The 24,832-nt window shown below is 31.8% G+C and overlaps 3 protein-coding genes across 6 annotated transcripts; 2 read left to right on the forward strand and 1 right to left on the reverse strand.

The window, feature by feature from the left end:
• The first annotated feature begins 6,134 nt into the window (after window positions 1–6,134).
• LOC137822112 (uncharacterized mitochondrial protein AtMg00810-like) lies at window positions 6,135–6,740 on the forward strand. Its single transcript, XM_068627014.1, has one exon. The coding sequence runs from the start codon at window positions 6,135–6,137 to the stop codon at window positions 6,738–6,740; it is 606 nt and encodes a 201-aa protein (XP_068483115.1).
• Window positions 6,741–8,080: 1,340 nt separating this feature from the next.
• LOC137820365 (RNA pseudouridine synthase 2, chloroplastic) lies at window positions 8,081–15,832 on the forward strand. Of its 4 annotated transcripts, XM_068624416.1 has the most exons (9): window positions 8,090–8,506; window positions 10,479–10,511; window positions 10,684–10,827; window positions 10,969–11,226; window positions 11,339–11,541; window positions 11,960–12,038; window positions 12,862–13,037; window positions 13,140–13,295; window positions 15,420–15,832. In XM_068624416.1, the coding sequence occupies exons 1-8, from the start codon at window positions 8,156–8,158 to the stop codon at window positions 13,270–13,272; spliced, it is 1,377 nt and encodes a 458-aa protein (XP_068480517.1). In that variant the 5' UTR covers window positions 8,090–8,155; the 3' UTR covers window positions 13,273–13,295; window positions 15,420–15,832. The 4 variants fall into 4 exon arrangements, 3 of the variants coding, with proteins under 3 accessions (XP_068480518.1, XP_068480517.1, XP_068480516.1); XR_011082613.1 differs by lacking the exon at window positions 15,420–15,832 and having other exon boundaries at window positions 8,084–8,506; window positions 11,960–12,077; window positions 13,140–13,421; XM_068624415.1 differs by lacking the exon at window positions 15,420–15,832 and having other exon boundaries at window positions 8,091–8,506; window positions 13,140–13,421.
• A 2,306-nt stretch (window positions 15,833–18,138) lies between these two features.
• Window positions 18,139–22,627, reverse strand: LOC137820366 (probable prolyl 4-hydroxylase 3). The gene is made up of 8 exons (XM_068624419.1): window positions 22,137–22,627; window positions 21,964–22,048; window positions 21,163–21,260; window positions 20,950–21,047; window positions 19,809–19,938; window positions 19,508–19,695; window positions 19,028–19,117; window positions 18,139–18,589 (listed from the first exon to the last, which is right to left on the reverse strand). The coding sequence occupies exons 1-7, from the start codon at window positions 22,331–22,333 to the stop codon at window positions 19,044–19,046; spliced, it is 870 nt and encodes a 289-aa protein (XP_068480520.1). The 5' UTR covers window positions 22,334–22,627; the 3' UTR covers window positions 18,139–18,589; window positions 19,028–19,043.
• Window positions 22,628–24,832: the final 2,205 nt, after the last annotated feature.

The raw sequence follows: 24,832 nt of genomic DNA on the forward strand, positions 1-24,832 counted from the left end.
CATACGAAGAATTCACATGTCCTAATCTAGTATGCCATATATCATACGAGTCAACAATATAAGCAGAAGATTTAGATTCATTCATAATTTCATAAATGTTCAATGCAAAAAGGTCTTGATCACAATATCCCTTTCCCACAAAAACATTATTTTTTGTTATAACAATCTTGTCAGATTCAAATGACACTTTAACCCCAACTTTGCTTAGTAATGCCACAGAGATCAAATTAACTCTAATTGATGGCACATGTAGCACATCACTCAAAGCCAGAGTTTTACCAGATGTGAGCTTCAAAAGAACTTTTTCTTTTCCTAGGAAAGGATTTGTTCTGGAGTCACTGAGATAAACTTGTTCTTCTCCATCCCCACATTTGTGTAGGAGGTAAACACATTTATGTTTGCACAGATGTGTCTGGTAGCCCCAGAGTCTACCACCCACTTGCTCACATTTGTCACAAGGTTTACTTGTGAAACGACTGCCACAATAGTATCTTCCCCTTCGGCTAGATTTGCCTTAGGAGGAAAGTCGTTTTTGGTCTTATGTCTACACTGAGGTGCATGATGACCTGGCTTTCCACAGACAAAGCAATTATCCTTTTTCTTGAAAGTGGGGTTAGTTCCACTGGGACGAGAGAATTTATTATATTTCTTTTTATGATCAAATTTTTTCTCGTACCTTTTTGGAGCTGGTTTGTCTTCTACCACGTTTGCTTTGGCAAACAGAGTTTTGGCCTTTGCAGCAACGCACTCCTTCCTGTTTGTGTCTTCGATGATGATGTAGGTGATCAGGTCTGATAGTGACATCTGTTTGTGTTTGTGCTTCAGTTGTTGTTTGTAATCCGTCCAAGATTGCGGAAGCTTTTTGATCAAGAGTTCGGACACGAATTCATCCGGCAAGGTTATGCTTTCAGTTTTGATATCTTCAATCAATTTATGATATTCATTTATCTGGATTTTGATGTTTTTGCCTTCGATCATCTCCTAGCGGTAGTAGTTTGCAATTACGAACCTTTGTTTGACGATGTCTTCAGTAGTATATTTGAGGATAAGAGAATCCCAAATATCTTTCCCATTCTTATAAGAAGCATAGACATCGAACAGATCGTTAGATAACACACTGAGTAAAGTGTGACGACATACCTTATTTGCATGGATCATATCATCAACTTGCTTCGTACCCGTGGTTGAGTCGGGTTTGGAAGTTGTAAGTACAAGAGCAACTCCGTACATGTCCAATAGGGTGGACACGCGTTCTTGCCAACGTCGAAAATTCTGACCGGTGAAGACTTCAATTTTCGAGACATCCAGAAATGGTTTCACAAAAATGGTTTGTGTTGCGGAAACAACATTTGACGTTCCCGGAGCAGTGTTGTTGTTGTTGTCCGTATTTTCAGCCATAAGTCCTTACGATTGTAGTAAAATAGGCTTTAACACGAACAAAATTGGTTTCCTGAAGCGTGAGTAATCACTGCCCGTAAGGACTTATCCACGGTATATTGCGAGTCCCCCAGGATACAACAGGAACTTCCCGGTAATTTCCGAGCATCAGAACTAGCAAGTTACCCTTAAAAGAGTAATACCCAATGGAACCCAAAAATATAATAATAATTAAAATAAAGTAAATGAGGAGAGAGAAAGTGAAAAAAGTGAAAGAAGGTGAGAGGAAGAAGAAGGAGTCGCTGGTGGGTGAAGAAGATGAAGAAGGTGAAATGTGAGATGCATTTCTGAATGAGGGGAACCCTTGCTTATATAGGGAAAAAGGTAACAGCCCCAAACGGCCACAACCCACGTTCCAGCAGTCATTGGCGACACTACTCCAGGTTCCAGCTGCACAACTTCCTCAACCTCCGAAAATCCAGCAATGTGGCTGCGCGCAGCTTTCAAGTCGTGTGGCACGATCCAAGGTGGGGAGAGCAACGTTAGCTTTTCAAACTTGGAGTCGTTCTCCTCTTCACTCTGCTTCTGAGATTTCCTCCAATAGAAGCATCGAAAGATTAGGGTTTATGCTCATCTCTATTTTTCAGTTTTTTATTTTGCAAAACTGATTCTGTTTACAACATTTCTCATTGTCTCATCTAAAATTCATTATAAATATTAGATAAGATTTTTTTAAATATAAACTAAAATAAAATTTTAATTTTAAAGTATAATTCAAAATAAAATTACATTTAATAAAAATAAAATTAATCTTCTCAAAATTAAATTCAAAAAAATTTACTAAAAAATATAAATTAAATAAAATTAATCTCTTTAAAATCAATTTTAAATTTACAAGTTTAAATAAAGAAAATAAGTTTATAAGATAAAACTAAATTTTAAACATATAGTTAACATTATTTTGATCCTTTAATTCTATTAAACCATAAAAATAAAAATTACTAACAACTATTGTTCTTGAGTGGAAAGCTCCACTCCTAAACATAAAATAATAACAGAAAACCACCTGCTCACGGACACCACTTATTTTCGGGTGCTCCTCTTTTATTCTCAACAACTATTAATTAATATGTAACTAACATATATTAATTATATTAAGAAATGAACTTTAAGCCTAACTCAACCTCATAAAATCGGCTTATGAGGTGAGGTTTGCACTCACTTATATACAATGAATTGTCCCAATCTCTAATCGATGTGGGATCTCCAACACCCCGCTCATGCTAAGAGTGACAACTCGTGCGTGGGATAACATATGATGGGTGGTACGATAACGACCCGATAGCGGGTGGTCTAATAAGCCCAACAAACATTCGCTAGAATAGGCTCGAAATGGCTCTGATATCATATTATAAAATAGAACAGAGATGAACAAAAGAGTAAAAGAAGGCAAAAGATATGAAAATGAATATCTCTTCTGTTATTTCATTGAAATCAAAACAAATAGTCTGAATATATACAAGCAGTACACTCATTATAGGTCTAGTTAAAGAGAGAAAGAATCAATCAATAAATACTATAATCATACCAGACAAAGACAAAATAAAGGTTATTTACCTCTATAAAGAGAAACAACTAAGAATTAGAAAAGACACAATTAATATTAACATCCTTCTTCTATAACTCTTGTATCCATATCCTTTAATAGCTCTGGTTGCTACATTTCTCCATGAATGAAGTTGTTGATCCCTCACAAAATATTTGTTCACCTTACCATGTTAGTTCATCAAATAATTCATCATTAAATAGAGTTTGCTCTCTGGTTACACAAGAAGAGAGGCAATTTTTTGGTGATCAATCCAAGACAATGATTGCTACTAGAAAAGGAGGTTATAAAAACAATGCTACGACTTATGCCAGAAGAGGTGATGGATGCGGAAGAGGATGTTATGGAAGAGGATATACTTCAAAAATTTGCAGTCATGGTGGGAAAACAGGGCATACCATGATACCCTAAACGCTAAACCCTAAACCAATTTTTTTTTTGTATTTACAGGTTTCCTCTTAATTTCCATAGTAAATCTTTCATGACTATAATGCATTACAAAGAAAGGTATTCATCTATATCTTCTTAATAAATTTCATAATTTAAATTGTGTATAATTTTGTTTTGATGAATTTGTTTCTTGGGAGGTTTTTAATACAAGAACTCCATTGTACTTAGTGAGAAAGAAGGGGATATTTAGTACAGAAAATAGGAAGCTATTATACTTTACACAGGTTCTATATTATAATATTTTATACATGTGTTGTTACATAATTCTCCTAAATAAAATGATCAAACTTCAGTTGTATTGAGACAGGTATATGGTTCTTTGTTTACAAAAACAAGCAGCATAATCACCAAAAGTCAATAGAACTTTTGCTAATTAAATTTATTGTATCGTATTATTCTATCTTATTTGTTTCATAACTATTAACTTCAGCAGTGCATTTCTTTAAACTACTGAGACAAAAACCTATGACAGGTACAAAATCATTCTTATTCATTTTCAATATTTACATAATTCTATTAATTGTCCATTCTTTTATTGAAATTTCTCTTTTATTTATTATTTTTTGCAATGATGCAATTAACATAAGATGCGAAATGATATGTGTTGACATTAAATACAATATTGATCAACCCTCATATTATAGCACCTAAAGAAAAGCAACTATGTAGTCCATTTTGTATTATTTTTAGTATGTTTTGTTCTTTTACTGAGTATATTTTCTGTTATAAAGCTTTGAATTTAACAATAAATCTTACTTCTTTTGTTATGGAATATATTTTACATTTCCCATGAAATTGTTGACAAATTGTTGTCTGAATTGAGCCTTAAATAGACTTCGCCACAAGTAATGAAGTTCATATTTATTCTATAACAGTATTTCCTATAATTAATGAGATATTGTGTTATGTTACAATTTACTATGTCAAAAGTCTTTATTTAATAATATGAAAACAGAATACAATGAGTTACAATATTATGCATACATGTAGGTGTATACATTTAAGTTCTGGTTTGCTGTTTTTGGAACAATGTGTTTACCATTCTATGTGGTTAACATCTATAAGATAGCTACATGAATATATGACTTATAAAATTATGAATATATGACTACCTCATGGATATTGTATCTAAAAGATTTTGTATGCTTTATATTTTGTAGCTACAAAACACCCCTTGCCAATTTGATGAACAAGAAAATGCTCAAGCTACAAAATACCCATTGCCAATTTGATCAAGAAAAAGCTGAAGCACAGTGTTTCACAACAAAACTTTACCATTTATGGATCAAGCCTGCCTTGCCTTTTAAATTTGAGAAAAGATCTATCTAAATATATTTATACATTGCTATGACAATAAATATAATACACAATGTTATTTATAATTTGGTTCATAAATTTTTATTTTTGTTTTTTTATGTATTCTTAATTTTTTACTAATAATTGAATAATTGATCTATTTGAATTTTCTTAATTCTTTATTAATAATTTAATAATTGATGTAATTTTGATTTATAATTTTAATTGACTCTACAATAATTTTTAATTTTGATATATAGATTTATTATTATAATATTATTATTTAAATAATAAATATTAAAAATATTCCCGTGCGTTGCACAGGTCAACATACTAGTATTATAAAAACATGATTTTTCACCTCATTTCAAGTTTAAAAATCAGAACCATGATCAGAGTCATACTAATGCAGTTTCTTAGAGAAATACAATTTTTAATAATAATGAGTATAATCATGAAGGTTCAAAGTCAGAAGTGTTGTCTCAATAAATTGGTTTTACTCATGAACAATATCAAACATTGTTAGCTCTTTTACAATAGGCCAAATCCAGTGGCAATGTTTCTAGTCAAGTCTCTAGTAAAGTTTTAACAAAATTGATTGATAAACTATCTTGTGTTTTTACCTTGACTCTAATGGTTGTCACATTCAGGACAAAAACTCTTTGAAAATGATTGGTTATTCTAAGATGCAAGATAAACTTTATATACTCAGGATCCCATCTTACCAAGAACTTCAAATCAAACCTATCAAACCTACACACACCATCAATACTGTTTATGTCAGTGTTAGCGATCTAGAAACCCTTTGACATTTTCGATTAGGTCATATTTCAAATAAATGTATTGATGTTATCAAGAATAAATTTCCTTTTGTTAAATATAACAAATCTTTTGTTTTTGATGTTTGCCATTTTGCAAAGAAAAAAAAAGACTTTCATTTCCTATTAGTACATCTAAATCAAAAAATGTTTTGATTTGATTCATGTAGATATTTGGGGACCATACTCAATACCATCAATTCATGGTCATAAATATTTCTTAATCATAGTTGATGACTATTCAAGGTATACATGGATTTTTCCTTTAAAACAAAAATTTGAAGTTGTCAAGGGATATACACAAACAAAAGACATTGACTACCTTGATACTTTCTCTCCATTGGCAAAGATGATCACCATAAGGTTGCTTCTTTCTCTAGCTTCTATCTATAATTGGGAGTTGAGACAATTAGACATAAACAATGTCTTTTCACATGGAGACTTGAAAGAAGATGTATACATGGTTGTTCCTCCTGGATTGACTTCTATTCCACCAGGAAAAGTTTGTAAACTAAAAAAAGGCTTTATATGATCTTAAACAAGCCAACAGAGAGTGGTTTGCCAAACTGTCATCCTTTTTGCTTTCTATGGGATATACTCAATCTATGAATGATCATTCATTGTTCATTAATTCTTCCGAAGGATCTTTTACAACATTATTAGTGTATGTGGATGATATAATATTGGCAGAATATGATAAAGAAGATATCGTTCAAATTAAACAAGCCTTGAATCAGACATTCAAGATTAAGGATCTTGGGGATTTAAGATATTTTCTTGGTCTAGAAGTAGCAAAAAGTAAGAAAGGAATAATGGTGAATCAAAAGAAATATGCATTGGAATTGTTAATAGATGTAGATCTTTTAGCCTACAAACCTGCACTCACTCCTATTGATAATCATGAAAAATTCTCTTCTACTGGAAGTGTTCCTTTCACATATATTCATGCCTACAGAAGATTGATTGGAAGACTTATGCATCTCACTAATACCCGACCTGATATAACATTTTATGTGCAACAACTTTCTCAATTTCTTGTTAAGCCTACAATTGCTCACTATACTGCAGAGATTAGAATTCTCATATATATTAAAGGAGCTCCGAGTCTTGGTTTATTTTTCTCTTCCAACACATCAGCTCATCTCAAAGCCTTTTGTGGTAGTGATTGGGGCACCTATAGTGATTCAAGATAATCAGTGACTATTTCTAGTGTATCATGGGAATTCTCTCATATCCTGAAAATCAAAGAAGAAAGGAACAATAAGTGAAGCTTAATACAGGGCAATGGCCACTGTTACATGTGAGATTCAATAGCTAACTTATCTTCTTCAAGATTTCAAAGATCCTTTTGAGCAACCATCTCTTTTATATTGTGACAATGACTCAACAAGATACATTGCAGCAAATCTAGTATTTCACGGGCGTACGAAACATATAGAAATAGATTGTCAAGTTGTTAGGGAAAAATTAAAGAAAGGTCTTATTCATTTGCTTCCCATTTCCACCACCGAGCAATTGGCTGACATTTATACAAAACTTTAAGTCCTCAATCTTTTAAGAGTATTTGTTCCAAGCTGGGTCTCATCAATATTTGCTCCCCAGCTTGTGGTTTGTGGGATAGTATTAAAGATAAAGGATGCTAATATTAATTTTGTCTTTTCTAATTCTTAGTTGTTTATCTTTATAGAGGTGAATAACATTTATTTTGTCTTCGGTTATGATTCTAGTATTTATTGATTGATTTTTTTTTCTAGCTAGAGCTAGAATGAGTGTACTACTTGTACATATTTAAACTATTTGTTTTTATTTCAATGCAAAAGAGATATTCATTTCTCATATCTTTTGCATTTCTTTTACTCTTTTGTTCATGGTTCTATTTTATAATAAATTAATATATAACTAACTTGCATATTATCACAAGAGATAAAATATCTTTTTATCTTTTATCTTAGTTACCTTTTCTGGATCGGCCCTACCTGGACCGAGGTGCCAAACATTTACAACTATCAATAAATTTAGATATTAAAAAAAAAAAAATTCATTTGGTTTATAAATATATAAATACAATATTTGTATCTATTCTCATGTAACCATAAAGGATACTCATTTAATAGTTATTAGGAATTTTACCTACAAATATTCTCACGTCAATATTTGTTTGTCTACCCTTGAGGCAAGTTCTAAAGAACTTGAGTCTGAAGTTTTTTATTTGAAAAGATAAAATTCATCAAGATGTGTGTACCTCTCTTTTTTGTCATCACGTATTAAATTGGAATAAATTTCTTAATATTAAACAAGATGTAATTGGGTAGTAAAATAATATTGTAATTATTCCTGAGAAAATTTTTAAAAAGTAAATTTATTCATGTTTATTTATAACTTAAAAAGAAACAATAAAAAATATATTCCATTAATTCAAACATTGCCTTACTCAAAACATAATTCCATTTTTATTTTCATGCGCAATAGTCGACAAGGGTTCTGCCTTCTCTTTCTTCTTATGGACTTAAGTTAGGCCCAACCCAAGTACACGTCGTCGTTTCAACTTTTCCGTCACAGTTTTTACTCCACTCTTCAACGGAAAGGGAACAATATCAATCGAATAGAAATGCTATCGTTTCACTCATGTGGATGTTGCCGCGTTTCAACATCCACAGCGTTCCATTCCCAATTCCGAACCTCACCTTCTTCACTCTTTCTCTATGCTACGAGCTATAAATTTCGTTCTACCATAGCGAGCGCTTGCTCTGGTTTCACCGGCGACTCAGACTCCGATGGAGAGAGAAAATTGAACTTCTCCGGTTTGCGGTTGGAGGAGGCTGTGGATAGCAGAATAGGATCTGCAAAACTGAGACTCGACAGTTGGATCTCTTCCCGCATTAACGGCATTAGTAGAGCACGCGTTCAATCAAGTATCAAATCGGGACTCGTTCATGTAAACGGTCGTGTCGTTGATAAGGTAATCTCAGAGCCGCGTTCATGGACTAGATTCTGAACCTGTTGTTACGTTCGTTTTGTGCAGCACTAGGAAAAACTGCAGTTACCTGTAGATTACCAACTCGGTTTGTGTGTGCGAGTGTTAATTTGAATTTGACAATTTGTGCACTGATAATGTATATATTTTCAGTTGTGGAAGATATCCTGTTTATGCGTGGTTTATACATGAATACAAAATGTGCAGTGTCTAACTTTTAGAAAATATTCCATTTCCCAGTTTTTGGATACTGGAGGCGCTTTGTTTCGGTAATGATAGCCTAGTTGAAATTGAAACTTAAATATGTAATGCCGGTTTTCTTTGCTGCGATCAGAGGGTTAAAGGAATCACCATTACTCATGACTCTTACGTTGGGATGAGTAGAGCTTGGACTAGGTACTATACTGCAATCCCCTCTTTAGGAGAAAGAGCCGTCCGTGAAAACCATACCTGCGCAAGTAGAAACTTTAGTGTCCATCCTTGTACCTATGTGCACTTGTATACCTATATTCACACTCATTATCAGACTGTTGTAAGTTAAATGAAATATGTTTTCCTTTTAATGTACTCTATTTTTGACAAACTAATAAAATAGAATGACTATTTTAATAATAAAATTAACTAAAACGTACTATTAACTCAATTTAACGTCATGCTGGATTGAAGCATGACTGACTACTCCTGAAACTAGATGAAGACGAGGCCATAAGAACATTGAGCAACATAATTACGGGAATATGATTTAGTGTTTTGAAATGAGAAGTGTACAATCTCTTAGAAATGTGATCAGTTATCAACTTATTGTATTATTGTGTAAGCATATAATTTTTTTAATTTTATACTAATAAACTATTATTAAATAATAAATCTGGGTATTTAAGTGCTTAGAAATCCTTTTCCTCAAAATTTTGTAGGAAATACTCATTGCATACCCAGAGCCAAATCCATTTTGCGGATTTCCATCATGAATATGTTCTTCGGTTATCCTTGTTGTTCTTCAGTGGTATTCACCGAAGTCCCATATGTGAGACTTTTGGTGAACGGAGCATATATTCTTTTGTGGGGTATTTACCAAAGTTACACATTAAGTAATATGAAAAAGGGAAAAGTGGGAAATTATTATAAAAATAAATAGATTTGAGTGTTGTCAGCACAACTCAATAAGTCTCTTGGATGTATATGAGATTTCAATAGTTATATGTCATGAGAGGGTTTGCAGTTTATCCCGGCAAAAATTGCAGGTTAAAGTACTAATACTTTTATTGAGTATTGGTAGATGTAGAACTTGAGGTGCTGAACTAAGTTAAATTTATTATGTTTTGTGTTTTTATTTGTGGTTGTGCTTCCACAAAGAGATTATTTCCCACTGTGTGATTCCCCAACAGTGCATCAAAACTCAGGTTCTAGTTAATGGAGAAAGAGGAGCAGTTTGGCATGAGTAGAGTCAACATGTTGCCCATTGGAGAGATCTCCTTTGGAGAGAGATTCCACCTTAAGAGAAGATTTGCAATTTTATCCTTATAAAATTTTCATGAGAAGGTGATATTTTATCCTTGTAAAAGTTGCATGAGAGAGTTTGCAATTTTACCCTGACAAAAATTGCATGTCAAGTATTCATGGATGTAGGACTTGAGGTGTCAAACCATGTTAAATTTATTGTGTGGTAAGTGGTTGTATTTGTGTTCTTATTTGTGGATGTGCTTATGCTAGAAGAGATTATTTCTCATTGCGTGATTCTGAACAATCCTCTGAATCCAAAAATTTTTACCATCTTCATTAAGCTGTTGGATAAAATATTCAGAGTCTAATGACAGCTTTTTCCGAATATGCGGACAAAAGGATTTATATGTTTCATATGACAATCAAAATGAAAAAGGGATGTATTGATTCAAATAAGAGTCTCAAACATATGCCCTTGACTATATTTTTGACACTTGTATTTGTTTGGTACTTTCAGAAATCAAAGCATCAACCAGAGCAATATGCTTTGGTGAGTTGCGGGGATTACAATTCTTGATTAACCATAATTTTTTTTTTTCATTAGAAATAACTGGATTCCTTTATTATCCCTTCGTAGCTTTAATCATTGTCCAGTCTTCCACTTTTAATTGTTTTGAGCTTCACAGAGGAGTGACATATTTTAATTGATGATGTTTGAGCAGGCTTCTTTCAACGTCAAAGCTGGGGATCAGATCAAATGCACAATCGCAGAGTTGCAGAAGTTGAGGGCTGTGCCAGAAAATATACCCTTGGATATAGTTTATGAAGATGAGCATGTTCTAGTCATAAATAAACCTGCACACATGGTAATTCCGAACCTAACTTGTAAATTTTAGTTATCTATCTTTTTAACTCCAATTTCTAGTTATCTAAGGAATATTGACAACGCATTATTATTATCAGCTAATACTGAAATTGCCAAATTCATTATTTGGTATACTACCTAGGTTGTGCATCCAGCTCCTGGAAATACGTCGGGGACGCTTGTCAATGGCATTCTTCACCATTGCAATCTTCCAAATGTTGAATTTTCTAAAGAGGAAGGTCTTTCAGATACAGAAGATTGTGATGATGAGGTCAATAGCTATGGCTCCCTGGCCAGTTCTTGTGAAGGGTCACATTCTAGACCGTCTATGTCATCAATTCGCCCAGGGATTGTACACAGATTGGACAAAGGCACAAGTGGATTACTCGTTGTGGCAAAGGTTTCTTGGACTTTCTCAAAACCTTGCATCAGCACCCAATTTTAGTAAATTGTTTATTCTTTGGAAGATTGACATTGGTTTTGTTCTTGCTATTCGTATGCTTTGATATCAGGATGAGCATTCTCATATGAAATTATCAGAGCAATTTAAGCAACGTACCATCAAGAGGGTTTATGTTAGTCTTACTGCGGGGGTACCCAGGCCAATTTCTGGGCGCGTTGATGTTCCAGTTGGCCGTGATCTTAATAACCGGTTACGTATGACTGCTGTAGCTGGACCAGTTAATTCTAGAAAGGCCCGTCATGCTGCTAGTAGGTGATTTATGGTCCTTTTACACTTCATTTTTATTTGGTTATTTGCCAAGTAATGTGAACTATATTAGTTGCTTCCGATCATATTTGACTATTGTGAAATTGGAAACATATCAATTAAAATATTTACATAAAATACTTCACATATTTACATGACATAAACTTCAATTTTTTATTATTCAATCCACGCGAGCTTGCCAATTAGTTTAACTTATGTGACTGGCAATTGTCATCTAAAATATATTTGATCCATGGGGTTTTCCATTAAAATTCGATCAAAACTAAAATAATTGAATACTTCACTTTGTGTGCTTTATTAAGTGGCAGGATGCCCATGAGGGCAGGTATATTTGAGGTTTTATAGTAAGTGCTACGCCAGGAGCACGTTTTCATCTAAAAGTTTATTAATTACCATATGTCAGGTACAAAGTAATTGAGATACTTGCTGGGGGAAGTTGCTCATTGGTTGAGTGGAAGTTGGAAACTGGACGAACTCATCAGGTACATAATGACGCATAACTTCGGAGAAATGATGCGTGGGTAAATTACATTTTTTTTTCCTGATGAGCTCGTATATTAAACACTAGTTTACCTAGTTTGAACCTATATGTTTGCCCAAACAACTTTCAGTCAACTTTTATAGTTAATCATCTTAAGATGTTGAGACTCTACATGCTATCATCTAAAACACATGAATCTTCCCCATGGGAATTTGTCTTTTAAACTGGGGAAAACAAAAAAGGAGTTTGTTTTGTGAGTAAACTGGACTGAAGATATTTAAGATTCTAATATTAGTTTATACAGTAATTGTTGATTTGGTTTTGGATGGCCATATGTCTGTTTCCCATAGTCTTAATGGAAGGTTTGCAGAATTCCTTGTGAAGTGGCAGTTTGGGAGATCTGAGAGCTGTCACCACTGGGTCTTTCACATGTTTGCAGATTTTTCTGGTGTAACTTTAAGTAGAGCTTATCTGTCCTTTCTTTCTATTACAAAAATATTTCCGTTAGGAAATTAACTTCGGAGAGCTAAATTGGAGTTGAAAAAAAGCAATTCACTTCAATTAGAGTTTAAGGTGAATTTTACTTTTAACTGGATCTGGGAAAAAGTATCAAACATGTTGCCAAAGAATTCATTGAAAACTGGAAGATGTTTGAATGTTCCAATTGAAATCCAAAGACGCCCCTTACACAATTTTAAATGAATGATAGATACCAATATTTTTTTAGAAAAATATCTCATCGCATTTAACTTTTTGAAGAATATCATTCCACTAGAACTTGCTAATAATTTACATCCTAAAACAATCCATATTTACTTTTGTAGATCCGTGCTCATGCTAAGTATTTGGGAGTACCTTTACTCGGCGATGAGGTGTATGGAGGGACAAAAAGCATGGTCTTGTCGTTGCTAAGGCCCCGAAGTCCCATCAGTTTGCATGGCAAAATTGTACAAATGGTTTCTAGTCTAGATAGGCCTTGCCTTCATGCTTTGACACTCGGGTGAGAAAATAAAAGCCTATTATTGACTTGTTAAACCTTGCTTCTTATCTCTTTTCATTACAAACTTCTTCAGGTTTTGCCGTTATTCCTCTGTTTTTGTAGGTTTCAGCATCCCCATACAGGGGAGCAGGTGCACTTTTCATGTGAACCCCCTGTAGACTTCGATGAGATTTTGAGCCAGCTTCGTAGAATTGGTAGTGAGAGCGTTTCTTTCTCAAAGCCTTCAAATTTATGACGAGGGTTCTGCATTCATATTTTGTAAGCAGCTTCTACTTGTCAAATTACTTCGCTATACTTTTTTTCATATCTGTAGACTATTATTAGATAAAAGTCTACTTCTGTGCATCATTCTGCTTTTACATAATACTAGTAGTTCTTTTATAATTCTTCGCTCTTTATTTTTTATTTCAATTTTCATTTTTTTATGATGTTCAGAAATAAGAGAGACTGAACAACAACAACAAAGTCAAATTATCTATTTAAACGAACTACGCCACAAGTACTTACAGAGTTCACGCATAAATTAATTCGTATAAACTTTCTCATATAGTTTTTTTTCTTCTAAATTTTAACTTATAGAATAAATCATCTCTTTTTTTTCTATTTTTGAAGTCCTTGTGAAATAACATAAGTCATATTTCTTTTTCTTTCTTTTTTTCCTATTTTTGAAGTCCTTGTGAAAAAACATAAGTCATATTTCGCTAGGCGTACATGAATCAAGCATTGACATTGTTGAAAACCAAATATTATTTAGTTAGAGATCTCCTTTGGCAATATCCTCCAATGTCCTTTTTGGATCCTCTCCACCTTTTCACATGACAAACAATCATGCAACCTACTCTCTTTTATTGGAGTCTATTTAGGCCTTCTTTGTAATGTGAAAATCACCTTGACTGATTTTGTCATCTTTTACTGGAGCAGTGCTATGCTAACCTTTTTTTGTATATAATCATTTTGTATTATTATTATTTAGTAAAGCATAAAACAATTTAAATCCAAAAGTGAACTCAAAAATAGTTATAAAAAACATTTTTCTTAATAACATAAATAAGACAAATTGGGAAACTACATACATTTTTTTTTTCTAAAGATGACTACAAATGCTTCTAAAATTGACATGACTGCACACTATCAAATTTGTTTAAAATCATTCTTCAAAAATTCTATCCATTTTTTTAAAGTTTTTTAAATTGTATTATTCAGTAAAATTTAAAGATGAACACATTGTTCTTGTATGTGTTTTCTTAAATAGTTATAAAAAACATTTTTCTTAATAACATAAATAAGACAAATTGGGAAACTACATACATTTTTTTTCTAAAGATGACTACAAATGCTTCTAAAATTGACATGACTGCACACTATCAAATTTGTTTAAAATCATTCTTCTAAAATTCTATCCATTTTTTTAAAGTTTTTTAAATTGTATTATTCAGTAAAATTTAAAGATGAACACATTGTTCTTGTATGTGTTTTCTTAAATAGTTACAAAAAATATTTTTCTTAATAACATAAATAAGACAAATTGGGAAACTACATACATTTTTTTTCTAAAGATGACTACAAATGCTTCTAAAATTGACATGACTGCACACTATCAAATTTGTTTAAAATCATTCTTCTAAAATTCTATCCATTTTTTAAAGTTTTTTAAATTGTATTATTCAGTAAAATTTAAAGATGAACACATTGTTCTTGTATGTGTTTTAGCTGTAAATAAAGTATGTTATGTTTTCACTGGTGAAGAAAGTATGTGTGTGTTTCCGTTATTATTTTTATGTACAGTGAAAATAAAGTGTAAAATGATGATAATGCATATAAAATCTGTTTTATATTATGTCTTAAGTTAATATATAATATTAATTTGTTGACCTGTTTTTTTATTAAAAGTTAAAATGAAAAAGTAGTTTAAAAGATTAGTTTTTTTATATTATATTATTTAAATATGTAAGTATACAATAATATTCTAACTTAAATAACTGACACTTTTCAATTATTAATTATAATAAAAGAATTTAATATGTAAGAATAATAACTTTTTAAATTTATTCAATTGAATACATAAATTAACTAATTAAAAATATTTATATAGTTATGCATATTATATACACATATATATATATATATGTATATATATATATATATATATATATGTATATATATATATATATATATATTAAAATAAAAAAAATTATAAAAAAAACTGGCTGGCATTACATCTTGCCTAATCATGAGGATGTCATCAGAGTACAACGGATGTTTTGCTACCTCTAATTTAAGTTTATTTTTGTAGTATAGCAATAATAAGATTTGAAGCTGTAATATCATGGAAATTATCTAACTCCCACTATTATTTACTAACTCTAATTGGTTAAAGTTTAGGTGTTTCACATAAACCAACTCACGGAGATTTTGGATGGAAGCAACGGTTTAACTATTGGTTGAAGGTTTAATTCATTTTAGCAAATCACAGGGGACGTTATTTACTTGCCACTGCAACTATTCTTCGACCTCCATAACTATTCAGGGTCAGGTATAGTTATCTTTAAACCAAATATTGATTTGGAGTTTGAGAATACCGTCAGTCATGCACACCCCTTTTATTAAAAATTACAAATTTGGCTAACTCTTTTTATTGAGTGTCATATAGGGTTTTGTAACTTCTAATAAATTGTAACCAATAATACAGAATTTGTTACAAAGAGTGTATTAAAAATGTTATGATAAATCTTTTGTCACAGATCTAGAGAACTTTAGTTTTAATCAATAATTGTCAATATCAGCCTGGAGTGCTCAAAGGGATCCAACATGTATTTTTCAATTTTGCAATTTATTTAGTTATTATTAAGTTGATTACATAATAATTAAGTATTTTTTTTCTATTTTAATATTAATTTTAGTCATTTATTAAGGTCATATTTGAAGGAGTTTCTAAAAACTTTATTTAATTTATCTTTGAACAAACTTATTTGTTTGGAAAATTTTTGTTAATAATTTAGTAAAAATAAAAGAATTGTTCACAAGTTAAACTGTATAAAATAACTTATGAAAAATATTTCTATGTAAAACTGCTTTAACCATTTGATTGTTAAAATTAATAGATAGTTGTGTGCGTAATAAACACTTATTCACGGAAAGAGTTTAATTAAGCTATTTACCCAAATAGAATGTTTGTTAATAAGAGTGTCTTTCCTTGTTTTTTTAAGGAGCTTCTTGATTTAAAAAAATCAAATCTTTGAAGATTGGAAAAAAAAAATTATGACACATTCACTTCGATTTAAGAAAGTTCAATGCATAACTTGAGAATAAAATTATTAGTTACCGTGTAATGCAAAACAAATTCTTAAATAAAATTTATTTGAAATATAAGTATAAATAATAAAAAAAATGTGTAAAGCTATGCTTCATAAAGTTTCTTGAAATTTTTTAGAACTAGAATAACACTTACAAAATTTATGATTCATCTCAAGAAATAGATATACATATACCTACATTTAAACTCTATCCAAATATTTAGTAAATAATTCTTTTCAAAATATAAAATTAAAAAAAATTGTAATTTTAAAAAAACATACATTTTATCCCTTTTAATACTAAATACCAATAAAAAAATATAATTATATAAATTTTTAAACAGAACATTAAATAAATTAAAAATGCATAAACTCAGAAATAGAGTAGATAATACATATTCATTCTTGTCAGTCTGTCGAAATTAAAAAGCATACTCATTCTTGTCTATCAATTTTTTTATGAGATTGGGGTACCTTTTCTTCCCTTTTATATCTTTTTATAGAAATAAGGTTGGTTTTGAAAAAATTACAAAGTAGATAGAACTTTTGAAAGTCATTTTTTTAACATCGTACATGTATTAAATAAAAAATGTTAATACAGATTAAAAAGTTTGTTTATTCGTTAAATAATAAATTTTATAGAATTAAAAAAGTTTTGTAAAAACGAAAAAATCATCTACCAAAATTTTTTGATAAATTTTTTAAAAAATTGTATAAAAAACTTTCACAATGGTCATAAAATTTTCAAAATAACAGAAGAAATGTCATCCAAGTTGAGAATGAGATTGAACCAGATTTTCAAAAGTCAACCATTTAGTAATATTTTTTTTTAATATTTTTGAAATATTTTAGACTTTTAGTTTAAGTTTTAGGCTTTAATAATATTTTTTTATTTAAAAGTAAATCTTTCTTAAATTTATTAAATTAATAATTCAATTAATTTTTTTTAAAAGAACAACCTTTTTATTTAAAGAAATTAATAAATCCAAAGTCTTGCCACCTAAACATTTTAATATAATCTTTAAAAAAATTCAATAATCAAAATTATGTAAGTTAACAAAATTTTGTACTCAATACTAAAGTCTCTTACTTTGATACGATAAAAATTGTCACCTTTTTATACGACTTCTTTCATATTAAAGTAATGTCACGTTGTAACAACTTATCATACTTTATAATTTTTTTCAAAACCAAATCATTTCAGTAAAATGGAAGAAAAATTAACCCACTCTGTAAAAAACCTTCTCCGTTTGCCCAAATTAAAAATACTCAAACTTGCAGGGTAGGGATTTATTTGTGGTCCTTATTTCCAATATTATCCCTTAATTTTTGAGATATCCTTTTTAGGTTGCTGTCCTTAACCTCTTTTTTCTGTCGTTGATAAGAATCGAAACGACGTGAAGGTAGTACGCCCAATCAGCCCACCTCTACCTTTATTTTCCCACGTAAACACCAAACTATCGTTTGAAAAGGATGCAATTACGAGGACTTCAAACCCGTAAGAAGCATAGAAATTATAATTCGGAGAAATCCAGTGAGTCAACGGGAATCAAATAGAGAAATAAATTCTATAATAAAATTTAACTATACATTACCCTAGAATTTAACAATAACTTAAAATAAAATTGACAATAAATAAATTCTATAATAACGATTAAAGTATGTGAATGTGATTTTACTTATGCACAAATATCATTATAGTTATGCAACACAGTAATCATATTAATAAATGAGATTGACTATAATAGTGACTTAATTACGAACTATTTAAACGAATAAACAATACATAATAAAAATTACACCAACACTGCAGGAAAAATAAACTTTTTTACAGACTAAAATTTGTTTCTTCTCCAAATGTGTTTTTTTTTTCTTTCTTCTTTTGAAATATAGCACCTTCTCAAAAACATCTCTATGACCAATGCACTATCCTTTCACTATGCTAAATTACAGAATTATATCTACTTGTATTCAACACATCACTCCCTAGTGAGCCAGAGACATCTTCCCTTTAAAACTCTATCAAGACTATAACTATAACTCGAATCCTTAGCATGTACTATTTTTCCCCTCAGCAACACCTAATTATCTATCCACGGGGAAAGAGAAACCAAATGGTTGTATTCTACATGTAAAGAAAACTGGCGCACATGAGTAAATGAAAGCATCACCAGGTATAAGAGGTTAATATGAATGCATTGAGCCTGTGTTTCTCCAGTTCAAAAAAGCGATGAAATATCTCACTCTACCACATTAATCCTGCAAATACAAAACCATCAGGTGCTCAACAATATCTGACATAAATGTGTCAACTGAGGAGGTTCAATGATCCAACAACCACAGTAAGGTGCTACAGTCTTTAGTATGTGAACATTCATATATACGGTGAGAGATGCTTGCAGAACAAGGCTAAAAATTGATTTTGGAGACACAATGGCTGACCTTCCATGGACAATTTTTTTGGTACATAGCTAATATATTAATTATATATAATTGGGAAGTCCGGTCTAGAATAAGGCGGGGGAATAGGGGATGGAAATTGTTAAAAGTTAAAATGAATGAATGAAGTCAAGCTTCCATGCAACAGAACTTTTAGGAATGAAATTCTCTCTGAACTTTTCATCTGAAAGTTATCTTAGATTATATGTGACTATTTCCAAGAGAAAAAATAGGCTCATAACTGGTGTCTAGAAGTACCTGCAAAGATGATGGCTCAAACCTTGTACTCGTGAAGATGCATCCACTTTGTTGAAGACCATTTATTTCCTTTAATTACTGGGCAACCACCTGGAAGCAAAGATAAATTTTTAATTAGCTTTACAAGTCATTGCCTTCCTGGAACCAAAAGAAATTGTGAGAATAGAATAAGTGGCATGTGGCTTTTAATTTCCACTAGTAAGTGGTAAGAAAAAAGTATGGATCGACATGGCCAGAATACTCTCAACATAGGGTTCATATATAATGCATATTCATTATAATTTTCTCATAGGCCTGAAATAGAGCAAGCATGCAAAAGAATAAACAGCAGCAGTGAATGCATACACCAATCTGAACCTAAATGTAAAAAAATGGCTCACTATTGAATGTGCTCAAATATGGATAAATTTTAGCTTGACATTCTATAGTAACAGTCTGTATTTACAGCCCATCTGGTGACAAATTTGAACAGTTTCTAACCATGTAAACTAGATGGATCTAGTGTGGCATCAGGCCTCATGCTCCAAAATAGCAGAGCATCACCCATTTTTGGTTTCACAGAGAGACCCTTTCTAGCACATTGGGATAAATCATTCCACCATGGCACAGAGCTAAAATTTGCATTGGCAGCAGGAAATACAGTCTCACCACCTTCTTCAACATCTGAACTGCAGATGAAGCAGAAAAAAACGAAGGGAAATATCATGTTTCAATCTAAAATCCATTAGAAACCAGAAATCGTAATGCAAGAACATAATTTGGAAAGACAATGACAGCTTACAGGTACATAAGAACTGTAGCAATACGTTGGCCTCCATTCTTAGTGTTGAACTCATCAATGAAGTAATCATAGTGAGGTTCATATTTTTGCCCTACTTCGTAATGAAGAATTTGAAGTCCTTCTCCATTCTCTGAATATGTTGAAGTTGAGCAATAGTAAATAGATAGTCAAATCATGCCCACGGATAGGAACTGCTAGTAGCAAACATAAAACATTTTGACAAATACATATGCATAACGTATCAATACACAGTGGGCCTTAGTCCAGCTAGGCATGGGTTCAGCGGAGTCCTATACCAAACCCTGACAGGACCTCCTGTGTTTCCATTTCCCCCATGGACCTCCCAAGTCATGAATCTCTGATTAACAATAATAAAGGTACTGAGACAACTTCATTATGACATTAAAAAATACTCTGATTACGATCTCTGTCCCCTATATACAAAACAATTTCCTTTTTGCACAATATTATTATGCTTTTCCACAAGCATGCAAGGCATCAAATAAATTCTTCAAAAGAAGAAATATCCTAGTTTCAATCTTTGAAAATTTATTTGTATTGCTATAATAATTTAGGGACCAACAAACAGAGCATGGGAATTTAGAGAGAGATGTGAAGATGGAAAAGGAAAGAAAGAGAAATCATGCTTCAGTTGTTACATATTGAATGACAACAAAAAATAGGATAATTCTCCTCCGAGTATTTTCACTTTCTACAAAAAGCTCAGTCCCCAAATGCTAACAAGTTTTAATACATCTCCTTCTATCACTCTTACTATTCAAGTGAAACCCTTGCTCTTCCAGCTATAATCACCTAACTAATTCTGTAACTAACTCCAACATCCCGACTTCATGAATTCTATAGAATCTATCACCCCAATCTTAACCCCCAATCTGAATGGGGAAAAGTGGCAAAACAGGCCAGAATGCCCGATAACAAGAAAACTCATCTTAAGATAATTATGATTTTCAGGTATAATGATAGATGCAAATCATTTGAAGAGCTTTTATGTAAAAAACTATAGTTCTGCTTAACGTGAAATGCAAGCAATTGGTATACCTATAGCTTTTGTATGGCTATGCAACATATCCAGTTAATGAATTAAAATTAATGAATAAAAGGAAAGAGATAAAACTCATACCTACAGGTATGAAGGTAAAGTCAGCAATTCTTTTCTCTATATCCTGAACAACTTTGTCCCTTCCTCTCTTCAGAAACATTCCTGAACTAGTTCGAACCCTACAAGCAGGGGATATCTAGATTAATGAATTGCAACTAGTGTCTCAAAAAGGTGTACAAAAATGCAACCCACAATTATTGGATCCATTAAAAAAGACAAGATAAAAGGTCAAACCTGCTTTCTGTACTCTTCCCAGTCTTGCTATCAACAACACTTGATTTTATCATGTAAGGTTTGGCAAGTTCAATCAAGTACTCACATTCTTCTTTCGACTGCTTCAAATGATAAGAAAAATTAACATTTGCATAAAATATAAATTCCAACTGTTTGCAACTGCCAGAATTTACAGCAGTAAAAACAAAATCTCTCGGTAAAACCCCATGTGTTTCAGCAAGTTTTAGTTAACCAAAAATCTGAACATTACACACGAACACCAGAATTTTCTTATCCCAAACTACACAGAAGATCTCACTTATAATTCAGTCTTCCCTGAGCCTAAGCAATGCTTACAGAAATTTCAATTAGAACACCACAATTTTCCTTGATAGTTGATACGGATGCAGCATGATACAGTGATGGACAGCGTCATAGATTTAGCACTCTATTCTATACTAGAACAATTTGATCATCCAGAAAAACATTGAAGGAACCAAATATTCGCAATCTCAACGGTTCAACAAAAAAATCACGACCAAAGAATTGGAACACCACAATTTTCCTTAATAGTTGATACGGAATCAGCATCATAGACTTAGCCTCTAATCTATACTTGAACAATTTGATCATCCAGAAAAACATAGAAGGAACGAAATATTTGCAACCTCAACGGTTCAACAAAAAATTCATGACCTAAGAACGCCGTGTCGCATCCACAAAAGTTTAAGATACTCACAGACGCGTAAGTTCTAGCTATACAAAATTTATAAATTAAAGAACGACAAGTAGCAGATCCATAAGTAGATGACGAAAACTGACCAGAAAATTATGATAGATAAACGCTCTCGGCTCCCAGGACAGAATTTCGGTCCACTGCTCCGTTTTTTCCACCATACTTTCACCGCTTCGGGAAGCAACAATTACGAATCAACACATTATCATCTAAATCGAAATCAATCGGAGCAGAATGAAGGAATTTACAGTTATAGCACCTTTGAGAGGTCTTGCGCTTGAAGGCGGCGAGATCTACGGTTGGAAAATCGTCTTCGGTAGTTGGAAGATAAACAATGCCGAGAGCGAGGAGCACGACGAGGATAAGAGTAAGGAAGAAAAGCGTCCACAAAAAGAGCGAAAATGTTGACCACTTCTTCCCCTGCGTGCGGGTATGCGCATGTTTCCCCTTCGCCATGTGCTTGCAATGACGGTGAACGGAATCTGCTCCAAAACCCTAATCAACGAACGTAGGATTTACTCAGTCCTACTTAAACAAACTGGTCCACGGAATGCTGGTGTCACGTTTCGTTGACTCCTGCAGCTATTCATTACTTGCCAAAATATTTCCCCCCGTTTTTTCTAACAACTCCGCCCCCATCTCATTTCTTTCTATAACTAAATCTTAAAATGTAATTTCCAGATGTAGAAAGGTTGTTGACTTGTCACCCTGTTGGCGTGTTGTGTGCTTTCGCTTTAAGAACCTGCCAACATAATTTAATTTAAAAGGTAACGTCTTCTTAATAAGTTCAACTGCATGAATTAACGCTGTCTTTTATTGTAAAAGTTATTATGATGATTTAATTTAGGTTCAACGGTTTTCTAAGTTTTATTATTACGGTTATTTTAATTTTTATTGTCTATTATCGAGAAATAATAGGGAAGAAAGACACAAATTCATCAAGTTAAATATTAGAAGATAACAATAAAATTAAATGATAAAATATTTAACAAAATAATTTATTTTTAATATAAACATAATTAAAAGTATTCAAACTTATAAACTTAGTATGCATGTGGTTTTAGGACAAATATAAATATTTGTTAGCCTATAATCATAAGAATATGTTCGATAATTTATCAGAGTTTTTTATCTACATATTTAATTTTCTCATATGATAATATTAAAATCGAAAGTTTAAACTTGATCAAGTTAAACAAGTAAAAAAGTTAATTAAGTTTTGAGTAAATAATATTGATGCGAAAGTGACGAGGTTGCTAAAAATGATTTTGTCCATGAATTTATATTGTTTGAATTTGAGATGAAATTGTTTGATTTAAATTAATGAAATAGTTGTGTGTTTATCAATTATGTGTTAAAATATTGTATAAGACCACTTGATTGAAGTTGTAGTTATTTTGAAGTGAACTATTCAACGTGAGCATAAAAATGAAGTGAAAAACTTAGTTTGAAACAGTTAGGACATTTTCATTATTTTGTAAATTTTTTGAATCATGTAGAGTTGTTGAGCGAGCAATACTTAATTGAAAATTCGAGAATTTTGGTCATTAGATAAGTCAAATTCGTTGCACGAGCTATTTAAATAAAAATTATCAATGGTTTAGTCGTTGAGCGACTAAAAGTTGTCAGGTGTACGATACTTTTGACTAGACAAGCAAAATGGTAATTGGATTGCAACACATGCTTAATTCATTGAGTCAATAGTTGGTTGAACGAAAAAGTGTTTTCTAAACATAGAAGAAACATGTTTTTAAATTTAAATAATTAAATTTGTTTGGGCTTTCACTATATTGTTATATTTGACTAATATATTATATTTGAACATTTTTATAATGTAATGAATGATAAATTTCAATTTATTAGCATTTTAATTGAGTTAAATGTATATGTATGAATGGAAATCTATGATGGTTTGATTGTGATATAGCATATGGTGTGGTGTGAACATAATTATTTTCAATGAAAGAATACTATGTTAAGATTTTACGATTGTGTATTGACTTGGAGATTTGTGAAGGAGACATCTTGATTCTACTCGTATTAAAAAAATATCAGGTGGTAAGAGTTGAAAAAAGTTCATATAACTTAGTGTGTGGTATGAAAAATAATTGTGTTTGGTGGGTCTTAGGGAATCTTGCCACATGAGGGGAAAGATGTTCCTATTATGTACTTTTGTTGTAGCAACAACTTAATGAAATACAATGACATGTGCAAATATCAAAGTAATTTTGTTCTAACCAACTTGAGGTAGGTCAAAATCTGATGTGAGTTGAATCAAGCATAGACACTTTTCAGAATATGAACACAACAATATATGTGAAGAATGACAACAATTAAGAGTTGGAAACAAGGACAAACAATTACGAACAAGTGGGGGAACTTAAGGAATCATCATTGAAGTACAAAGCCTTCTAATAGATGAACCAAACTCAAGATTGAGTGTCATTCCACATTGAACCGAAACAACACAAGGAATTGAAAGCACAAATACCGAATCAAATTAAGCTACAAGTGCATAATTGAAAAGGAAACACAAGAGTAATCAGTGGAAATTGAAGAACAACACAAAAGGAACAAAAACAACCGATTGGAATTGCTAAAACATGATTCGAAATGGAAATGGAGATGGAATGAAGAAGGGACTTATTTGGATGAAGACTTGGAGGAGATGGACACGCCACTTGGATGGTGAAAGGTCCAAGATGAGTGCAAGTTGCCGCCACTTGAAGCCCTCCAAAGCTCACAAGATAAGACTAGTGAAGGAGATCAAATCTCTCACAATTCTCTCTTAATTTGAGTAGAGTTTCCTTTCTTCAATTTCTAATTCTGAATTTACATGAGCATTGCCTTTCTATTTATAGTAGAAGATGGCTGAAAATGAAAAGGCACAATTCAAAAACTAGACTATTCAAAATTGGCGCCAAAACAAGTCACATGAGAAGTGTGACTTGCTTT

Source organism: Phaseolus vulgaris, chromosome 9, assembly GCF_000499845.2.
Source record: "Phaseolus vulgaris cultivar G19833 chromosome 9, P. vulgaris v2.0, whole genome shotgun sequence".
Taxonomy (NCBI): Eukaryota; Viridiplantae; Streptophyta; class Magnoliopsida; order Fabales; family Fabaceae; genus Phaseolus; species Phaseolus vulgaris.

Bases quoted from the DNA above. Each gene is read 5' to 3' on its own strand.
- LOC137822112 (XM_068627014.1), top strand. From the start codon at position 6,135: ATGGGATATACTCAATCTATGAATGATCATTCATTGTTCATTAATTCT.
- LOC137820365 (XM_068624416.1), top strand. From the start codon at position 8,156: ATGCTATCGTTTCACTCATGTGGATGTTGCCGCGTTTCAACATCCACA. The intron at 11,227-11,338 runs GTTTCTTGGACT...CTTTGATATCAG, and splicing joins GATTACTCGTTGTGGCAAAG to GATGAGCATTCTCATATGAA. The intron at 11,542-11,959 runs GTGATTTATGGT...ACCATATGTCAG, and splicing joins GCCCGTCATGCTGCTAGTAG to GTACAAAGTAATTGAGATAC.
- LOC137820366 (XM_068624419.1), bottom strand. From the start codon at position 22,333: ATGGCGAAGGGGAAACATGCGCATACCCGCACGCAGGGGAAGAAGTGG. The intron at 21,261-21,963 runs GTCAGTTTTCGT...CATTTGAAGCAG, and splicing joins TTATCTATCATAATTTTCTG to TCGAAAGAAGAATGTGAGTA. The intron at 19,939-20,949 runs GTATGAGTTTTA...CAACATATTCAG, and splicing joins CTTTACCTTCATACCTGTAG to AGAATGGAGAAGGACTTCAA.